This window comes from Vicugna pacos, chromosome 19 (assembly GCF_048564905.1).
Source record: "Vicugna pacos chromosome 19, VicPac4, whole genome shotgun sequence".
Taxonomy (NCBI): domain Eukaryota; kingdom Metazoa; phylum Chordata; class Mammalia; order Artiodactyla; family Camelidae; genus Vicugna; species Vicugna pacos.
In genome coordinates, this window is record NC_133005.1 from 28,207,626 (window position 1) to 28,228,394 (window position 20,769).

General features: G+C 42.7%; 1 protein-coding gene across 2 annotated transcripts in view; it reads left to right on the forward strand.

Moving 5' to 3' along the window:
- The window catches only part of CTNNBL1 (catenin beta like 1), a 144,454-nt gene that overhangs the window by 87,967 nt on the left and 35,718 nt on the right, over positions 1-20,769 (forward strand). For both annotated transcript variants that reach the window (XM_006202556.3, XM_072944208.1), the window contains exon 11: positions 64-245. In XM_006202556.3, coding sequence (XP_006202618.1) covers positions 64-245 — 182 coding nt within the window. The remainder of the gene's footprint in view (positions 1-63; positions 246-20,769) is intronic.

Sequence of the window (20,769 nt, forward strand, 5' to 3'; positions counted from 1 at the left end):
CCAAATGAAAAAGGCTAGAATATACCCATGAAATGCCTCACATGAAACCTCTGTTGTTCCCAGAGAGAAGAAGATCTCCCGGAGCAGTGCCCTGAAAGTGCTGGACCATGCCATGATTGGACCCGAGGGCACAGACAATTGCCACAAGTTTGTTGACATTCTTGGCTTACGAACCATCTTTCCCCTTTTTATGAAGTCTCCCAGGAAGATCAAGAAAGTGGGAACCACTGAGAAGGAGCATGAAGGTAGGGTTCACTGAAGAAAATCAGCCCAATTTAAGTGCATTAGGAAAAATGAGGAAATGAGAAGCTACTATGAAAGTTCTGTTGTGCAGCTGAGGAGACGACTCTTAGATGGAAGAGTGCTACCTTTTTCTTTTTCATCTTCTTTTCTCTGTATGGAAAAGCAACCCAGAGACCTGAGGTCACTGATGGCCTTTGTTGCACTGGTTCTCTGTTTGTTTGACTCCTAGTGGTTCCATTTCCTTCTGGCCTGTGAATAAGTCTATGCGTGAAGGTTTTGTTTTCTTCACTATAATTTGTAGCCAGGTGTCTCTCTGATGGAAGACCCTTTTGAAAAGAGTAATGAGGTGGCAACACATGTCACCTCCGGAGGAGTGCTTTCGTGTATTTCTGTATTAAAGTATGATTCAGCCAACATCAGGAATTGCCGAAATAAACTATTTACAGCCCAGCTTCCCCCTTTTATGTTTCTCCTCCCTGATGGTACACACTCCCAGCAAAATGCCGTGAATTGCGGTGCTGTAACCAGAGTAGTTACTGCTAGGCCAGTCTCCTCCTATTGTCCGGTGGCCTGCCGCATCCCTCCCCCCAGTAAATTGCCGCAGTGCAGTCTGGAAGGCCCGGGATTTATGAGCATTGACAGTTCTGCTGGAGCCTAACAGACACTTGCACCAGGGAATTTACATGGTTGGATGGTTATTTGATAGTGTGGTGGGGGGATGGCAAAGAGGGGAGTGAGGAGGAGGCGTGTTTGAAAGAGGAGGGAAAACCTGAACTGCTAGCTGGCTAATTTGGTTGTCTTGTCAGAAGTGGACATTTGTCCCGTGGTTTGGGTAATTTTTCTCATCGGTGATTGGTAGGACGGCATCAGTCTCTGCAGGATCTTTTGCATTCCTTACCGTCCTAGATAAAAGTTTGAGAGTTCCTGTCTGTCTCTCCTCAAATTGACTTGGCTTAGTCTCTTCCTCCTTGAAGTGGCTAAAAGGAAGGTGATGTGACATGCTTTCCGTGATCACCTCCAGTGATACCCTCTCTGACCAAATCAGCTCTCCAGACGCAGCAGGCCTGGCATGCGCTGTAGATTGGAGCTGTGAGGACACGGAGAGAGTTCAATTCACCTCAAATCAGATACTAACCAAACACCCACTATGAACATGTTAACCCTATTGCTGGTCTTTTTTCTTTCCTCAATGGAAATTCAGCAAAGTGAGACTAGGGGAGAGGGAATGGGTGGTCTTGGAGATCTAAGAGGTAAGATTTTGGAGAGAGTCGCTATTCATAGAAAACCTGCTACATTCCTTGTGCTGCTGCATTGTGTGCTGTCTTATTTAGGACTCCCGACCCGTAAAGTAGATGGTGGTAGCCTTGTTTTTTTAGATAAGGAAATCAGCTGAGAAAGGAAGCAAGCTATAGTTCTCCAGCTAACTAGCTGTGTGACTTTAGACCCTTTGCTTAACTTCTCTGAACTGCATTTTCCTTCCTGGTCTATACAATGTAGAAACTAGACAAGTGAACTAGAAGCTCTGATACCTGAACTTTAAGATCCCAAGGCACAGGCCCTAGTTGTCAAGGCTTTTTCCTGTAATCCAGGAGACTCCTCAAGGACTGTGTGTGGCTGACCTGCTAGATTCGGTTGAGAGACTTAGTGCTGCATCTTCAGTATGCTTGAAGAAAGTGAAGGAAAACAGCCCTTACCAGGCTCTTGCTCTGTGTGCATGTTGCTGAGAAGTGACAGATTCAGTAAGCAGCTGTTTTCCTTCTGAAAAATGTGCCCGGTGGCGTGCTGGTAACAATACATTTGCTTTAGAGTACCTGCATTAGGAATTTCATAACATTATATTAGTGAGGGCAATGGCTTGGTAAGACAGCTCCTGGAAGGCATGTTTGGACTGTAATGGCTGGTGAGGATGAGCTCTGCGTCCTGAATACACCGGCACTCAGAGAGAAATGAACCCCAAGGAGATAACACAGCCCTGGCCACCTCCCACTGCTGCTAGCTGCTCCTGCTCCTGACCATGAATGGTAGAGTGAGAATGGAAGCAGGGCAGAGCAGGGGTGCATTGTGCGAGGTTTCTTTGTCCTATCTTCTGGATTACTCTTCATGTGCTGACCCTTCTGATGCAAGTGGACCAGGTTTGTGTGGTAAGCTAGAGCACAGGAGCATTTGCAAACATGCCTCATTCATTCCGCCCCCGGGTTTCCACCATGCTCTTGCCTCCGTCTGCAACAATTTTCTCTGACCTGCCTGCCTAGCTAGCTTTTAATCATCTTCCAAGTCCTTAATTTTGATGTCACTTTCTCAGGGAAGCATAATGTGATTCCTAGGCTGGAATAGAGCCTCTTGTTAAATGGACTCTTGGCCCCAGGACTTTTGACTTCATAGCCCTTAAGATTATGGAACCTTCACAGCAAAAGAGAATGTGACAATGAATGTATGTATGCTCATGTATAACTGAAAAATTGTACTCTACACTGGAATTTGACACAACATTGTAAAATGACTATAACTCAATTAAAACAGTGTTGAAAAAAAAGATTATGAAACCAGTGGCCTTGTCACCACTGGGTCCCAGAGCCTAGCCTGGCGCTTGACATGTGGAGGATGCACAGTAAATACTCGTTGACCACATGAATGATCAACCTCCTCCCTAAAAGACTGCTCGTTGAAGACAAAATGGACTGGGGGCTCTCCCAGAACCTTGCAAGTTTGAGACAATACAGTTGACAGTTGTTGGTCATACATCTGGGGTGAGTGGTCTTGGACCCAGCTTGTTTAGAAGCAGAAACAAGTAGATTGCTGGCCTTAAGTTTTTCTTTGTCTCATGGGCTTAGAAATTATGGCAGAACACCCCCCCACCCCCACACCTCCTTTAGAGCCATGCCCTTAAGAGCCATGTTATGGATAGAACTTCCTTATAGGTGAAGCCACCCTATGACAAGCTTTTGGTAATCCAACAACTCCTAATAAAGCACTGTGGGCTGGGAATCAGCTTGGCAGTCCAGCCCTCTGGAGGGCTGCCCGGCACTCTTCCTTTTCTTGTCAAACTCAGGGGCTTGTCACGTATCAGCGTTGAGTTCATCCTGGTCCAGTCTCAGCCCTTGTCACCTCTCAGGACCGTCCTCAGATTCCTACAGTAGCAGTATAGCCTGGTGTGGTACACATGGGGCCACTGCTTATCAGCCATGTGGTCTTGGGTTAATTCCTAAGCTCTCTGAGCCTTAGTTGCCCCATCTGTGAAATGCCAGGTCTGCCACACAAGGTGGATGTGAGGGTCAGGTGAGGTGACACGTGTAAACTTAGCACAGACCCCGAAATAGAGTAGGCACTTCAAGAAGTATTAAGATCTCTCCTGCACTAAATCTGTCTCCAGTTCTGCCTACCCTCGCCTTAGACAGACATACCTATTCTTCTAAGAGGCCACTGGGAAGCCAGGCAAAGAGACTGGCTGTGGGAGAACTGGGAGTGTGGGTTTTATTGGCCTGCGGTCTGATTGCTATGTGACAGCTGCATGAGAATGGCAAACTCATTCTTGCTGGGATGTCAGGACTCGTGACATGCTAAATAGCGGGGTGGCCTAAAAACATCTTTGTTCCCAAAGCCAACAAAAGAGGCTGAGAGAGGTGAATCTCTAGATTGAGCAGACTCTAGAGAGGAGAGGAGAAGCAAACACCATCCCTAAAACCCAGAATTCCTGGTAATTTAGTTCTCCTTTTGTAAGTTGGGGTGGAGACGGAAAAGGATTATTGCCATTGAAATCCTTTCGGGTTTGTATAATAAAACCTTCAGAAATAGATCAGGGGAGGTGCTTAGCTTGGGGGATGAGTTGGAAAGAAAAAAATGTGCCCTTGGGTGCAATAGCATGATTGGCAACCTCCTTGGTTTTTTGAAGAATAGCGCAGTGTATGTTGTCTCCTTGGTATCAGCTGCTTCAGACAAGGAGGGAAGGAGAAAAGAGGTGGGATCCAGAAATGGCATTTGACCTTTACTTCTTGTCTCTTTTAAAAATTCTTATTAAAACAGGTCCAATTTTCCTTGTATTGCTTCATTAGGTAGGTGAGTTATTGAGTTTATAGCAGTTCTAGTTAATTGCGCTGTTTTAACATGGCTCCCTGGAGGCTATTATGAGCTTTAAGGGGGTGAGCTACCAAGCAAGCAGTGTGTGGGTGTGTGGTGTGCATATGAGGCATAGGCACACATTTTACCTCATCAACAATGACAGCCGTTGATAACAGGTCACTGCTCGAAAGAATACTTTTCTGTCATCTGCAAAGAAATGTAAGTGAATCTGGCGGGCTCCTCAAGTCAGGAGGTATGCAGTTGCCAGGTGCTTCTCGGGCTTCTAACAGTGAGGAATTGCAGACCAGAGCTCCCACCACCTACCAGGGTTAGAAGAGGGAAATAGCAGAATTTGTCCTGCAGTCGGAACAGAAGGGCGTTTAGCCAACTTAGGCAAAAAAACCTTTTTAACGTGTTCATGGTGGGCTGTGGCAATGGTATGGCATCATTTGGTGCCAGCTTTTATTGGGGCTCCTGCTATGTTCAAAATTTAAGACCTAATATACGATAGGAACAAAATAGAATGCCTGCCCTGGTGGGGTAGGGGGAAGCTGCTCTTTCCCAGTGTTCCATCTCCAGATTCTTTTCCTTGTCCTGCCCCTCAGGTGTTCATTTTTTGCATAGCTTGGTGGTGTCTTACCCCGTTTCTTTTTCTTTTTTTTAAATTCCACTTACTCTTCTTGGTTTCATCTACTACCTGCAGCTTTAACTTCTGTGTCTTTGCCACTGATTGTCAAATCTTCAGCCTTGTCTCCACCCCAAGTTCTAACCAGTGCAGCTATTTTTTTTATATAAGTTTTTTTATTGAGTTATAGTCATTTTACAATGTTGTGTCAAATTCCAGTGTATAGCACAGTTTTTCAGTCATACATGAACATACATACATCCATTGTTAACATTCTCTTCCGCTGTGAGCCACCACAAGATCCTATATACATTTCCCTGTGCTATACAATACAATCTTGTTTATCTATTCTACATTGTGAAATCCCAGTCCCTTCCCACCCCCTGTCCCCCTGGCAACCACAAGTTTGTATTCTATGTCTATGAGTCTGTTTCTGTTACTAACCAGAAGACAACTCCGCTAGATACTCAAACTCAGCTCATTGGAAATCATACTCATTCCTTCATTGCCCAGGTCTCTTCTGCTTTTCCTGTCTTGGTAAATGGCACCATCCTCTACTCTGCCACACAAGGCAGAAATCAATACACCGTGCTTAACTCTAGTATTCCCCACATGTACAGGACAAGACTTGGGTTGCTGTCTTGGTCCTTTCATTTACTAGCTGTTTGACTTTGGGCTTAACCTCTCTGAGCCTGTATCTCCTTCATTGTAAAATTAGTATAATGTTGGAATCTATCTCACAAGGTTGCTATCCGAGGATTAAATGAAATAATACAGATGAAGTGCTTAGCACAGTGCCTGCTTCATTAATATTAGTGGCTCAGATGAGGTTAGGTTTCCCATTTGTGCTGCTCTTCCTTCTGCTCTTTTGGTAGTTTTGAAAGTACCTACCTGGAGAAATCCTTTTCCTCCCTGAACCTGACATTCTATAGGGGTAGACTGTAAACATGCAGGTCCTGTGTGAAATGTAAGACAAAAACTCCCCAAGAGAGGACGTACCAGGGAGCCCCAGGTCCTCACTTTTCTATATAACGTAAACAGAGAATTCAAAGATTCCCCCCCAACCCCGCTTTTTTGTGTTCCCCAAGCTTGAAAATCACAGAGTTGGTTTTAGTGCTCAAGACAACGAGCAAGTGAATAGTAAATGGTGTTTAATTTTAAGAGTAGCACTAAGCCGTGTACTAACAGGCACTTGATGCTAAACAAGGATGGAAATATCTGGCTGTTGTTTTTTGTTGCTATTTGAAAACCTGATAACTGAGTAGTTTCTGGATCAGTTTCTTTTCTCTTTCTCTCCAGCTGCTTGTCTCATTCCTGACCTCGGATGACAGAATGTAAGGATGCTGAAATAAGCAATGTGTTTGGACTTAGGGTTCCTCTCGTCAGGCCCGAGGGGATGATTTTAAGTGTTGCACATCTGGCTTGCTAACTGGTTCCAGTCATATTAAGGATTAACCCACAGGCCTTTCTCAAGGAGAGCACAGCATAGTTGTTTGCTACTGAGGAAGACAATGAAACGGGATGTACCTGCCATCTTGGAAGAAACTGGTTTTCTCTTTTGTTGGAGGAGGGGGAAATGGGTTAATGGCCTGCTCACATTTTTATTGGGCATCTACTAATATACTCAGGGCTTTACAGGCGTACATACTTTATGAATTAGGCTTTCCTATCATCTTTTTACAGATAAGTCTCAGAGGGTTTGTTGATTACCAAATGTCTTTCAGCAAGTGAGTGACAAAAGCAGGATCTGAACTGAGGTCTGCTTCTATAAAGCTTCTTACAACACCAGGGTGGCTCCACTGGTCTTCCGGTTGGTATCCAGAGGCAGCACAGAGTAGGGGAAGGAGGATTGTCTTTGTAGGAAACAGACCTGGCTTCAAATCCCAGCTCTACCGCCAAACTAGCTGGTGGCCTTAGGCAGTTTATTCTTTCTAGACCTTGAATACCTCTTCAGTCCACAAGCCTGATAAAACCTTTCTCAAATTCTTGTGCGAAGAATAATGATCATGAACATCCTGCATAATCTCTAGCATGTGGACATTTAATAAATGGTAATACAGTTACTGCATATCAGCCTCCTTTCAAAAATAGTCATCCTTACCTCTTTCAGTTTCCATGTTTACATGTAGGTTGCAAATTCCTTGGCTTTTGTGGGTGTGAAGCCCAGCTGTGGACCAGGACTCCATGTGTAGACAAGCTAGGTCATAATTAGAGCTACCAAGAGATAAGACAGCCACTGTTTATCATGGTCTGTTAATCTGGACCCTCAGTTATAATCTTGGTTTTGCTGATCCTGTCAAAATTCATCCCGTCTTGAATGAGGTACCAGACCTTCTATTTCAGTTGATGCTTGTGCAGAGGATCTGTTTCTATGAATAAAAGTCCTAAAGGTAGGTCACTGAGACTTCATTCATTCTTGTTTAATAAAAGAGCAAGGTTTAAGGCTCACTGTAGTCTGTCCCTCCTATCTTTTATTAAACAAACCGTTTGCTCCTTCTCTGTGCCAGGTTTGGTGCTATTAATGGAAGGTGAACAAGCTCACAGTCCAGCTATGGAGACACAGAAACCTGTGTTTATAGTACAAGGGAAAATGTAAAGGAGAGTGTGAGGCAGGGTGGGAGCATGGAGCAGGGGCTCCTAATCTAGCCTGGGCAGTGAGAGAACAGGTGGAGATTAGAAACAGTCCCACCTTAGAAATGTGGCTCTTGGGGGTAGATCACATGCTTAGCATGCACGAGGTCTTGGGTTCAATCCCCAGTACCTCCACTGAAGAAAGAAAGAAAGAAAGAGAGAGAGAGAGAGAGTGGAAGAAGGAAAGGAAAGAAGGAAGGAAGAAGGAAAGGAAGGTGATTCTTGAGCCAAATCTTAGGTATGAGTTAGCCAGATGGAGCAATGTCAACTGAAAAAAGCAGCGTGTATAAAATAAAAGATAGGAGGGACAGACTACAGTGAGCCTTAAACCTTGCTGCCCATCAGAATCGTCTGGAATCTTGTTTAAAATGTAGCCTTTTATTAAGCTTCCCAGGAGTACCCTCTGAGGCCAGTTTGGCACCAGCCGTTGGTGAAAAGAGCATGGAGCAAAAGATTAGATTAGTTAAGCAGAAACCAGACCCTGAAGAACTCTGCAGAGCCATTGTGAGGATTGACGGAGTTAATATATTTAGGGCAGAACCTGGCACATAGCAAACATTCATTAATGTTAATAGTTATTGCTGTTCTTGCAGTTATTTTATTGTGTTACACCAAAAGGACTCCCTCAAATTTTTACAGGTCATAGGTATAGTACTAATTTTAGATATTTTGAGTACTTCAGCTAATTTAGCACAAACCCAATTTTGATATTGAGGGCCTGGGTGGAAAGGATGAAGGAGAAACATTTATCATTCCTGTTTTTCTTACACGTTTTTCATTTTGCCAGGTAGAAACTGAGTTCTTCAGTGGCCACATTAGCTGAATTCTTATTTTGGATATAGAATTTTCCACTGGTACATTTATTGTTTTGTCAATATGACTCTGTTAGTTTTCATTTATAATCTTGATTAAATTTTATAGAAATAGTTTAGTATGCAGCATATCCCCTTTATAGAAGTAAAACAAATAGGAGAAATATAGAAGCAGGAGAGAAATAGCCAAACCTCTTTAGGTTATTTCTTTAGCATTAGGTGGTGCCAAAATGAGGAAATGACCGAGGGGCTAGGCAGTAATTAACTGGCTTATTAAACTTGGTTTATAATAACCTGGTTTATTAAAATTCAACACATAGCCTTTACTGGGTTGTGCCTCCTAATGTTACCATTTGGGGGCTTTTTTCGTTGAGTCCTCTGATAGGCAAAAGCCTATCATCAGATAAAAACCTATCAGGTAAAAACATTCTATCGTTACACCTAATCCTCACAGGAACCCTGTGAGCCGTGTATTATTACCTGTGTTTTACAGGTGAGAACGCTGAGGCATAGAGAAGTTGTCATTTTCCAAAGACACATCTAGTACATGGCCCCACTAGGATTTTAAGCTAATTTTTTTCCTGTGGTTTCTGAAAAGTGAATCATATGCACTGCTCTTCTTACTCTTCTTCTTTTAATCATAAATCAAAGTTGCTCAGTAGCAGTGGGACTAATTTAAACCGCTTGGTGTCTTTTCCTATGCAATTTCTTTTAAGTTATCAGTAGTCCTGCCCCTAGTACTGCATAAACTCTGTCTCTCAATTGCAAACATTTTGCCCTGCCATACTTTGTTCACCTCTTCTTGCCTTCCAACTTTAGGGTGTATCTGCCCACGATGGCCTCCTCTCTTCTCAGTGGCCTTTCATATCTGAAGCTCAGTGGTGCTTCAGCCTTCAATTTCTGTTCCTAAACATTCCTGAATACTCCCATCTGCTTACTTTGAATTGCCCGCCTTCACGCAGCACTCGGGCCTTTTTTCTCCCTGTGTTGGTCCCCTTGAGAATGAGCTGTAAGTCAGTAGTTTTCGACCCTCGCTGATCAGTATCACTCGAAGGGCTTTGACAGAATACACATGCCAGGGCCCCACCTCCAGAAAATTTGAGGATCAGAACTCCAGACATCTATATTTTTTAGATGCTCTGGAGTCCATCGCTCAGCTAGTGCTGAGACCCACTGGCCAGAATGCTCAGAGCATAAGCCTTGGTAAGCATACTTTTTACTTTTCTCTGTGCCAAGAGAAGCTTCCTGACATGGTGGATCTTTAGAGGAAGGCTTATTAAAAATATCTTTATTGCTTTTTCTGAGTTTGAATAAAATAACCTAATGTAGAAAATTCAAACATTGTGGAAAAGAAGGGAGAAAAAGTAAAAATCACCCCCAGTCTCACCACCCACAGCTAATTACTGGAAGCATCATTGACACCATCCATTCAAACATCTGTTAGGGGTGGGGGTTGTACATATGTGCATATAATTGTGTAAATGGAGCCATGGTGTATATGCTATTTTGTAACCTGCTGTTTTTACTCTGTGTGTCATGTGCATGTTGACAAGGGTGAGTCTTTTAATATAATTTGGAAACTGGACTGTATATTTTTAGAAGGCAGGATAGATTTCAGGTTAAATGATTAGCTTGTGGAGGTGATGGCAGTTTGGAAAGGTAAGCTGTGCTTGGATGTTGATGTTGGCTCTTCCAAGCACTGTGAATGTGCTGGGACTTCAGGATGGTAAGGAGACGAGGCGTGGACTGAAGGCTAAAGCATCTGTGTTCATCTGGTTATAATATAAGGGGAAGTGAAGATGCCTTTCAAAATTTTTTTAATGTGTGACTGTTTTAATGTGTTAGACATGTTGGCATTTAACAGATGATGTGGAAGAGGATAAACTGAAAATAAACCTGTATACATTTCACTGCTCATGAAGAATACAGTTACAGGTGTGAGATGTTTGTTAGTGTCCACCTTCCTGGACTCTGGTGATATTAGATGTGATTTATATATGCAGCAGCTTGCAGGTTGCTGGAGAAATGCTCTGTGTACTTAATCATGTTGCAGTCTTTTTTTTTTTTTTAATGGTAAGAAAAAGTCTTGGCTGGCTTTTATAGTCAGATTGATTTTGCTTGTGGGTGTCCAGATGCTGATGAACTGTAATTAGCATAAGAAGGAGGTTGGAAAGATGTTGAACATTGTTTTCTGGTAGCCAAACAAAGGCTCTCCAAACAAATTATTCTCAGGTATCAGGTTAAAGAGAAGCAGCTCTTACCTCTTTAAGATGCTGGTCTATTAAAGGATATAGTGTTGGGTTGGGCTGGGGAGGTCACCACTGGGGATGGGGTTGGAGAACCTTGCTATGAACCATCATGGGGGTGATTTTCTGCAGCTGAGACCTCTGTTTGAGAGTAGTAACTTTAAATCCCTTAGGTAGCCTATTAGAAAGGAGCTTTGTGCTGGGTTCAGATTTGAAGTTGTGTTTCCACCACAGGCTCTGTGACTTTGGCGAGTCTGCCCTCTCTGAACCTGTTTCCCCACCTTTAAAGAGGAAGGTAATAGTATTTCAGTGTGTGAGAATTGGATAATATATAGGGAAGTGCTTTGTATACTATAAACTTATGCATATGCACAATATGGTGGTGATGTGTATTACACTCAATGTTTTTCCTTTGTCTCTTCTACAGTCCTTACATTTTTTCCCTTGTAACACTTTTCCTCCTTGTTTCTAGCTCTTAAGTAGAAAGAAAATGATGGTTAATGTGTTCCATATTTGCTGCAGGGTTACCATAAAATAAATTAAGCGTATCATTTTGCTAATCACTAAAAAATATGCCTACAACTTTCTTAAATGTATTGATTACTAATAAATCATGTCTCTGTTGAGTGTGCCTGCTGGCTGGCAAACTTGTAGAATAACAATGTTTGCTTGCCTCGTTAACAGGCTGATTTTCATGATGTGCCAGCCAGGCTGAGGTTCCTATTGGTGATGATAGCAGTGATGGTGTCTCACATTTATTATTTGCTGTGTTCCAGTATATCCATGATGTCATTATCCCTAACATCAGCTCTGTGTGGGGTATCATTAGCCTGTTTTATTACCGAGGAAACAGCCCCCAAGAAGTTAAGTGCTTTCTCAAATTGTGCACACAGTTTAAATTAATGTCTGCTAGAACCTAAAGCCTATGTTCTTAATCCTGTGCTTTAGTTATTTCTAGAAATAAAATAGGAAAATTTATAATATTGGCAGGACAGGGCAGAAAAGCTCTATTACCAAGTTTTTTGGTATATGTGGGATGTGGATTTTTTTTTTTTTGGTATTTTTGTAATGTGGGATGTGAAAATTTCTTATCACTTCAAAGCAAATTTTTGAGATAATGAGGCTTGTTATAATGAAGTTTTTTGTATATACTTTATATTAAGTTAGATGTGTTTTTCTAAGCTGTAAGCTTGGCATGATTCTTCAAAGCAGTGTAGAGGAAAAAGCACTCATCGAACATGCAGACTTGAGTTCAAATCCCAGCTTATACCGGTTGTGTAACTAAATTAGGTGTTCTAAGACTCAGTATCCAACGTGGAGGTGGGGGTGGTTTCCACATATCAACAACAGGTAATTCTTGGACACCAGCAGGGTGTCTTAGAATTCAATACAATTCTAACACTGTATATCTGGAGATAGCATCAGATTTCCACAGGTTAAGGGCTCAGTCCCACAAGATTGTCCCCCCCCACCCTCTTCAGACAGAATTGGCAAGTCCAGGTTATTACTGGTACTTCTGACCAACTGGTTATAAATCAGAGGTTTCCAAGACCCTCTCCTCGGGTTCAGTTAATTTGCTAGGGCGGCTCACAGAACTCAGAGAAACATTTTACTTACTGATTATGAAAGAATATAACTCAGGCACAGCGAAATGGAAGCTATGGGTAGGGCAGGACATGGGGAGAGGGCGCAGCGCTTCCGGGCCCTCCTCCTCGAACGCCACTCTCCCAGGACCTTGAAAGCTCTCCAAACCTCAACCTGCTGGGGTTTTTTGGAGCCTTCATTACATCGGCATGATTGATTAAATCTTTGTCCTTTAATGGTTGATTCGATCTCCAGCCCCTCTCCCCTCCCAGGTCTGGGGGTGGGACTGGAAAATTGCTACTCTAATCACTCTAATCACTTGGTTGGCTCTCCTAGCAACCAATCCCTATCCTTCAAAAGTCACCTCATTAACATAACAAGAGACACCTTTATGGCTCTAATCAGGAAATTTCAAGGGTTTTAGGCATTCTCTGCCAGAAAGGGGACAAAGACCAAATATATATTTCTGTTACAAATCAGTGTCACAGTAACCTTAGGCACGTTAATTAACTTCATTGATCCCAGATATACCATGTCTACAACAGTGCTTCTCAATATTTATGTTGCAGATAAATCACCTGGGTATCTTTTAAAATGCAGAGTTTGCTTCAGTAGGTCTGGGTGAGGCCTGAAATTGTGTATTTATGACCAGTTCCCAGGTGGTACTGCTGTGGCTGGTCCTCTGACCACACTGTGAGTAGCAGGGCTACATTAAAGTAGACATTGATATCTGCCTCTCAGATTTATTGTGGCATATAGTAGGTGCTTAACAAATGTTAGCCCTCTTCCCGTCTCCTCCTAACATGGTCTTTATTTAAGAAGTATATCTGGAAATGTGTATTCCCAGTATGTCTTATCTCTATCAAAAGTCCCAGGCTACAGAATGCATTTCGCAAGTAATAAGCTCAGGAGTAAGCTTTAAAATGAGAGATACCCACGTCTGAACACATAGCTTGATGACATAGGAGGCTCATTGTAAGTTGTTCATCCAGAACTAGGAGTCATTTAGGAAGCCTATGAAACCCTTTGTCTGTAAGGGGGCTCAGAGGAAACCTCAGCTGACCCCTTCCTTGAGTTTATTCATTCTAGAGTTCTTCAGCCAGTACTGAATACCTAATGATGCCTGACAGGTGTTAGATCCTGGCAGACACACCTGAACCACCTCAGGCCTCTGCCCCGGGGGCACTCACCTTCCAGTGGGGAGATAGCATGCAAATAATAATTACAATACAATACTATAAAGGTTATAAAGGAGTGGGTGTAAGTTGCAAATGGAAGCACTGAAGGAAGAAATAGGCTTCCAGTCTACTTGAAAATCTTCCATGAGGGGATTAGAAAGATTGAAAGCGAGTAGGAATGTCCTAAGCGGACAAGAAAGGGAAGAGCTTTTAGACAGAGGAAATGGCATGTAGACGGCACCGAGAATGTGATGGAACTCTGGAAAAGGCAGATTCCAGTGCTGTGGTCTTAGGGTTAGGGTCTAAGCTCAGTGGGCCAGACTGCTGACTGTATCTGTCAAGGCCAGTAGAGGGTGACCAGGACAGCCGGACCAAGACAGTCTTATAATCCAGCCCAGCAGACACTCCCTAGACACAGGATCATAGCTCTTGTATGTGCCTAAATCTTCAAAAACTGAGAGAGGAAGGAGCTGCAGCCCGCATGTTGTTGTCTTCCTTGGCTGTCATTCATAAATCTACTAAGTTTATTTTATTTTTCAAAACCTTTTGTAGATTCTTCTCTGTTAATCCCAATTTTGGTCTTCCTAAGGCAAACTTCTCCTTTAGTCTCTACTTTGGAGTTCATTTGATGACGTCAGTTATAATCATAAATACCTCAAATTTAATCTTGTAATTCCTATCATCCCTACTAACTCTCATTTCCTTTAGTTCCTTTCTCAGATGGTTGCAACATTTTTTCTTCTCTAACTGGCTCACTATTGGAATTGTCTCCTCTCCCCAGTCCATCTTGGCTTCTTCCACAGTCCTAGAATGCGCAGATGAACTGCCTCGCTACTGCAAGAAGCTGATCACGTGACTCTGCTGCTTAATCAACTTTGAGGGCTTCTTTAATACAGGGTGAGGATGGAGTCTACACTCTGTAGCATGACGGTTCTGGAATGCCACTACCAGCAAGGGCACATCTGCTAAGGCTGCTCACATTCCCCTTTACCAGATATTTATGATGAAGCAGGCTAGGGAATTCTTTCCTTGGGAATACATCTTGGGTTCCAGAGCGGTAAACCAGTAGGATTTGTTTCACAGAAATTACTTTGAAGTCAGTTTTTTCCAGAAACCATCTGCTTTGTATAAAGCAAAGGGACACTGTGTTCAGCTATAGCTTTGTTCAAAATGGGCATATTTTTCACAACTCAGTTTGCTAACCAGTATCCTGGGAATTTGGGTCCTATAAGTTTAGTTCACCCCTAGAAAGGCAGACTTGGGGTAGAGGAAAGAAAGCCAGCCAGATCAGTCTCTAGCTCTTACTAGCTCTGAGGACTTGGATAAGACACACAACCTCTCTGGGCCTTTTTTCCCCTCATCTGTAAATGGGGAGAATAATTCACTCCAAGGGTGGTCATGAACATGAAGTGAGAAAGAGTATGTGAAGCACGTAGCACAATAACCTGACACATAACACTGATAAATGTTTCTTTCCTGTTAAGAAAGACCCGTTGGGAAAGGCACATACATCTCTCAGGCCCTTAGTTCTTTATTTGTACAACTGTAAAATGGTTGCATTGGGTGTGTGGAAAGATTAGCTTGTGGGAAAATGACGATGGCAAAATGCTCCATATACTTGCCAGTTGTTGATTATATCTTGTTAGTAGAACAGAACATGGAATCGGTCTTCACAAATGCAGAGTGTTTTTTAGGATTAACCAGGTTCCTGTATCTCCTCCCTGTTGTGAGTCTAATACCGGTTAGAATATGATCCTGAAGCATTTTCACAGAGATGACTGCACGTGTTCCCAGTAGCTTTTGTGTGTGCAAGATTATAGAATGGTTTAGTTCGTTACTCTCACACTGGAAATGAGAGAACTAAGTTAGTGCAGTGCTGAAATTCCTTCTGTCCTTTCACTCTGCTATATTACTGGCTGATGGAAGGAAAGGTTAAGAAGTCACACTTCAAAAAAATGAACATAAAGCCGCCTTGGGGCTGTGAGCAGGTTTTTCTGGTTTCTGTGGAAATCAGCTGAAGTCCTGGAATCTGGAGGAAGAGTGTGTGGAGCCCAGCAGCTGGTGAGGCTGCAGGAGCCCAAAGGAGGACTTCGCTGCTAACTGTGGGAAGAATAGGAGGAGGAGCCTGCGGCTGTCGGAAGAGAGCAAAGACGGGACTGGTGAACAAGGTGAAAGTAGTGAAGAGGCTGGTGTAGACCATTCCCTGAAGGCCCTGGAAACGGGGGTGGGGGGGGTGGGGGTTAGTTTTGTTTTGTTTTCTAAACTGAATTTCTGATCTAAAGCAGGCATCCAGGGATGGCTTTTCAGAGTGTGAAAACACCTCCCTTGCTTTGGGGCTGTGATTATTAACTCTCCTGCTCCAAGGCAGGTTGATACTTGGAAAGTGGGAAATTGGAATAGCGAACAAGTCACTGATGAGGGGAGAATGCAGGAGAATTCTGGCACTTGTACTTAACCCCGTGTGTGCTGGATCCGTGCTGTGCCAGGGTTCTGCTGTGCTTCCCTAACCCTTTAGGCTTGTTTGAGAATACAGTAAACTAACCAGTGAAAAGGACTCTTTTATTATGGTTTTTGTAGGGTGGGTAGGGAGAGGAGTGGTAACTATGTAATTTTTTAACCCTGAAAGGTCTTCTAGGCCACAGAGTCAGTTTAAAATAATTTAGATGAAATACTCCTAAGTGATGTGTTAAAGGAAAGTAAATGGTAACCAGCCACGCCTGACATTCAGACGGCTTCATCTAGGGGGCTCACTAAAGGACTCCGTGTGGTGAGTCAGAAGCCACGTGTTTGAGCCATCTCATACCAGTTCCTCAGAGTACTGCCGGCTGTGGGTGCTGCTAACGTGAGTACTGGTGGGAATGCAGAGAGAAAACAGAAGTGCCGAAACTCCAGGCATTTATTTTCTACCATTACAAGAATGAGGGTTAATTAAAAAAAAGAAAAAAAAATTTTTAAGCTGTATCAGTCCTCCCAGCCAGGTTCTCTAGAATATAATGGAAAGTGTTCTAAAGAGATCCTTCAAGACAGATGAAAAGAAAGGAATGTACCTTTTCACCAGCAGTTACTCCTGGTTCTAGGACTTTACCCACCGGGATGTGTGGCTGGTTCCAAAAATGAGTGAGACTGTACACTCAGCTTTCTTAGGGTAAATACCTCAACTCTCAGGATACAGTTTCTCTTTGGACTTCCTGGAAAAGAACTAACTAGATAAGTGTATCAGGAATTGCAGTTGGTTGCTAGTAACAGAGACTGGAAATCACAGTGGTTTAAACAGAGTAGAACACAGAGGTTTAATTCTCTCCCGTGTCAAACAAGGCCAGAGGTCAGCAGGACTGGACTGGCACCTTCAAAATGTCATCTGGGGCCCAGGTTCCTTCTGTCATTCTATTCCTTATCATGGGGCCAAGGATGTTTGCTTGCTTGTTAATGGGTCCCAGGCACCTGTAAAAGTGGCTTCTGTTTTCGAGATGGTCCCAGATGGTTACTAGAGTTTCAGTTATTATGTCTATATTCCAAACCATAGGAGAGCAAAATGGGGAGGGGACAGGGCGGAAGGGAACATGTACCCTCCTGAAATTCCCAAACACCAGTTCATCTTAAGTCTTGACTCAAAGTTAGACACACAATCATACCTAGCTATAAGGGAAGCTGCAGTTTTGTTGTTGTTGTTGTTGTTTTTGTTTGTGTTTTTTAAGCTGAGCATATAAATACGGGTTCTATTAATAAGAAACAAGAGGAGAAATTAGGTAGGCAGCTGGCAGTCTCAGCCAGTCAGGATGCTGCCACTTGGTATAGAACATCTCCCTTGAGCAGAGTTTGTCCAGGCCTTCTCAGAGGTCCTGAAGTCATGAGTGCCCAGCTCACTCTTCATGGTGCCCCCCAGAACCAGCATTCCCAAATCCACACTGCACTGCTGGAGTGATACTGTTGTTTCACTGACAAAGCACATTGTAGGAGCCATAGAAAACTACAGATCAGAGTAATTTTCCACAGGGGACAGTTGCATAGGCACGTGGCAAGTACTTAAAGCTTCATGGACCTCTCCTTCAACCCACCTGAGATATGGGCCTTCCCTGGTCTATGAACACTAGACTGAGGGAACTTCTTGCTCTCAGCTCAGGCCCTGAGAGGGAGTGTTAGATACCACATCACTCCAGTTTTTTTCACTCTGAGTCCTTGGAGAAGAGTTGTGTAGCAAAAAGAAGCATTTCTTGGGCATACATATCCCCTTCTTGCTGGAAGGCCCATTTTCCCACAGTTTCAAGGCTGTAAATTAGTCAAGCTAGCACTTAAAAAACACTTTCCTAAATTCCTGGTGTTACTGGAACTCTGAAAGGAAGGAAAGAAATCCCATGGGGAAGTGAAAATAAATCAACAAAAAGTAGCACCTATCATATTGTTTTGCACCCAGTAGGTACTTAGACACTTTGTATAATCTCACTGCTGCAAGTGAAAAATGAGAATACTGAATTAATTTTGGCTGTATTTCAGGTTAAATGGGTTTCAGTGGGCCTTTTTCAATAGAAAACGCATTCAAGATTTCAAGCAACACACATATTAAAAACTACTTTTTAGAAAAACGGCCTTTAAGAATCTCATCGTTTATATTCCAAGTTCACATCTCTCACTTTTTTCTTGCCTTCTTTCTCCCAACATTTTTCAAAGAAAATTTTCAAACATACAGAAAAGTTGAGAGAACTGTACAGCAAATGCTCATGTCCCTACCTCCTAGGTTCTAGAGGATTCTTAATATTTTGCTGTATTCACTTTGTCATTTATCTATCCATCTATCATCTATCCATTTTATTTTTTGATGCATGAAGTAAGTTGCAGACATCAGTACACTTCACCCTTAAGCACTTCAGCATGAATATCATTAACTTAGAGTTCAATTTTTAAAAATAAAGTTGCATAGAGTGAAATGCACAGATCTTGAATGCCAACATTTGATGGATTTGCACAAATACATACTCTGTCAAGGTACAGAACATTACCACCACCCCAAAAAGTTCCCTCATGCCCTTTCCTAATCAGATCTGTCCGCCCAGCCTCACAAAGGTCCACTGTTCTGAAATTTTCACCATAGGTTAGCCTCACCTGGAACCTCCTGTCAGTGGACTGAGGCAGGTAAAGCTTTCACTCAGCAGACTGTTTCTGAGTTTCATCCATGTTGTGGTATTCCATTGGGCGGATATATTTCTCCATTCTTCCTGTTGACAAACTGTTTCAAGTTTTTGGCCATTATGAATAGAGCTGCTGTGAACATTCTTGTACAAGTCTTTTTCTAGTCATGTTTTCATTATGCCTTGAGTAAATACCAAGGAGTGGAATTGCCGGGTCATTTGGTAATTGTTCACATCTTTTTTTGATAACTAGAATTTTGTCATTGAATTGACAATATTGTCCAAGCCACTTCTTTCCTTTTGCAATCAAGAATATTGAGGCCAGAGAGTAGGTGGAAAAGAGACCTATGTAGAGTCACATAGAAGATTTTTCTCAGTCTTTGAACTGGAAGCCCACGTCTCTTTACTGTGATATTCTTTATGTCACACTACCCTTCTTCTCCCAGAAAGTGGGCAAGGAAATTGGGCTTCTTTCTGAAAGATCATTAACCATTTCAGGTTTTGCTTAGGGAGAATTAACTGTTAGATATACCCAGATGTCCAAATGTAATATATTGTGTTTGTTTGTTTTGTACGTATGTTTCTGTAACTGTCTGGGTCTGGTCCTGCTTCTCCTCCAGTGTACACTCCTGTAAATCTTCCAGGATGATCTTGCTGGAACAGAAATCTGATCATGCTGCCTGTTCTCCATCAACTATTCTATAGGTCCTGTAGGAAAAAGTCCAGAGGTTCTTGCCCACTTCTCTTGCCTCATGCCATCCCATCACTCACCCCTGCAGCCTATCCTGTGTTGTGCTCCTTCATATTCCCATGTTTTTAAACCTCTCATGTTTTACCTAGAATGCCGTTTTTTCCCCCTTTGTCTCTCTGATAAATTCCTCCTTATTCCTCAGAGTTTGTCTCATCCAGACCATCTCAGGGAGTCAGTTACTCCTTTTTTATGCAAATGTACCTCTTATAGCTAACTTTTGCAATGCTGGTTTTTTTTTTTTAATTGTAGTTGATTTACAATGTTATGTTTGTTTCTGGTGTACAGCATAGTGATCAAGTTTTATTACAGTGGAACTAATTAGGTCACTTCCTAGCTGTGAAACCCTGGGAGGCAAATTTCTTTTCCTGGCTGAGTCTCTAGTTTCTGATCTATAAAATGGAAATGGGGAGAATAATAAATACGTTTCATAGGATTGTTGTGAAAATTAAATGAAGTAATGCGTGCAAAGCACACTTAGGGACATAGTAGGTTTACAATAAATGTTGCCTCTTTAAATCCTCAGTTTCTAGCCCAGTGCCTGCCAGGATTCAGTAAATGTTTTTGAAGAATAGAAATACATATATTTTGTGTATGTGTTAAAAGGGGCTATATATAGATGCTAACACAGATCCATCTGTCTTGAGAAGAGTGTTTGATTTGACTTGCATCAATATTCAACTGGAGTGGCTGAGCACATATGCGTGACTTTTCTTGGGTTACCACATCCCCTGCTAAGCAGATGTCCATTATAATGAAATATAAAAAGGGAAAAAATAATAATAAAGGCAGAGGAGTGTAATGTTATGGCTTGATTTGACAGGGCCTCCTGCTACTTCAGATGCCAGTGCCAGGCATGGAACAGATTAATCTGTATTCCAATACACCGCTGCTGAAGTCAAGATCGATCTAATTAGGGTATTTTAAACATCCTGTTTGCATTTAGAGTCTTACCAGAAAGCAGGATGTCTCTCCATCTGGGGGAGCTCAGGGGGAGGTGGGCAGCAAGGTTCAGCAATAAAACGGAGATGGTTTTAATTTTAGAAATGAGAGATCACTTCCATATGATAGCCTTAAAACAAAAGAGCTAATGGCCTTAAATGTTCCATGGAAACAAAGGCAGCTCTGCAGCATGGCCTTGAATTTTAAAGTGGCCCTGCAAGATCTGGCCATAACATGGGCCTGATGGTTGAAGTACATGGACCATTTCCATCCTAAGAATAGAACTCTGACTGACCCAAATCTTTCTTAACCATTTGGGCTGCTGGAAGGCAGGTGCAGACTCTGAAGCTGGGTGGGCAGAACAGTCCTGAATTCTTTCCCCAGCCAGCCAGGCTGGGCCAGTATTTAAATGCCAGGCCATCAGGATGTTGGTTGGGTCCACTTTCCATAGTCCAGCATGTATATTTGTCTGTGATCTGCACTCCACCTCCACTTTTCCAATCTAATTACCTATCATCCCCCCTCCCCTCCTGCCACACTCATCTCTTCCCAGTTCTTTGTCCATACCCTGTGCATTCCAA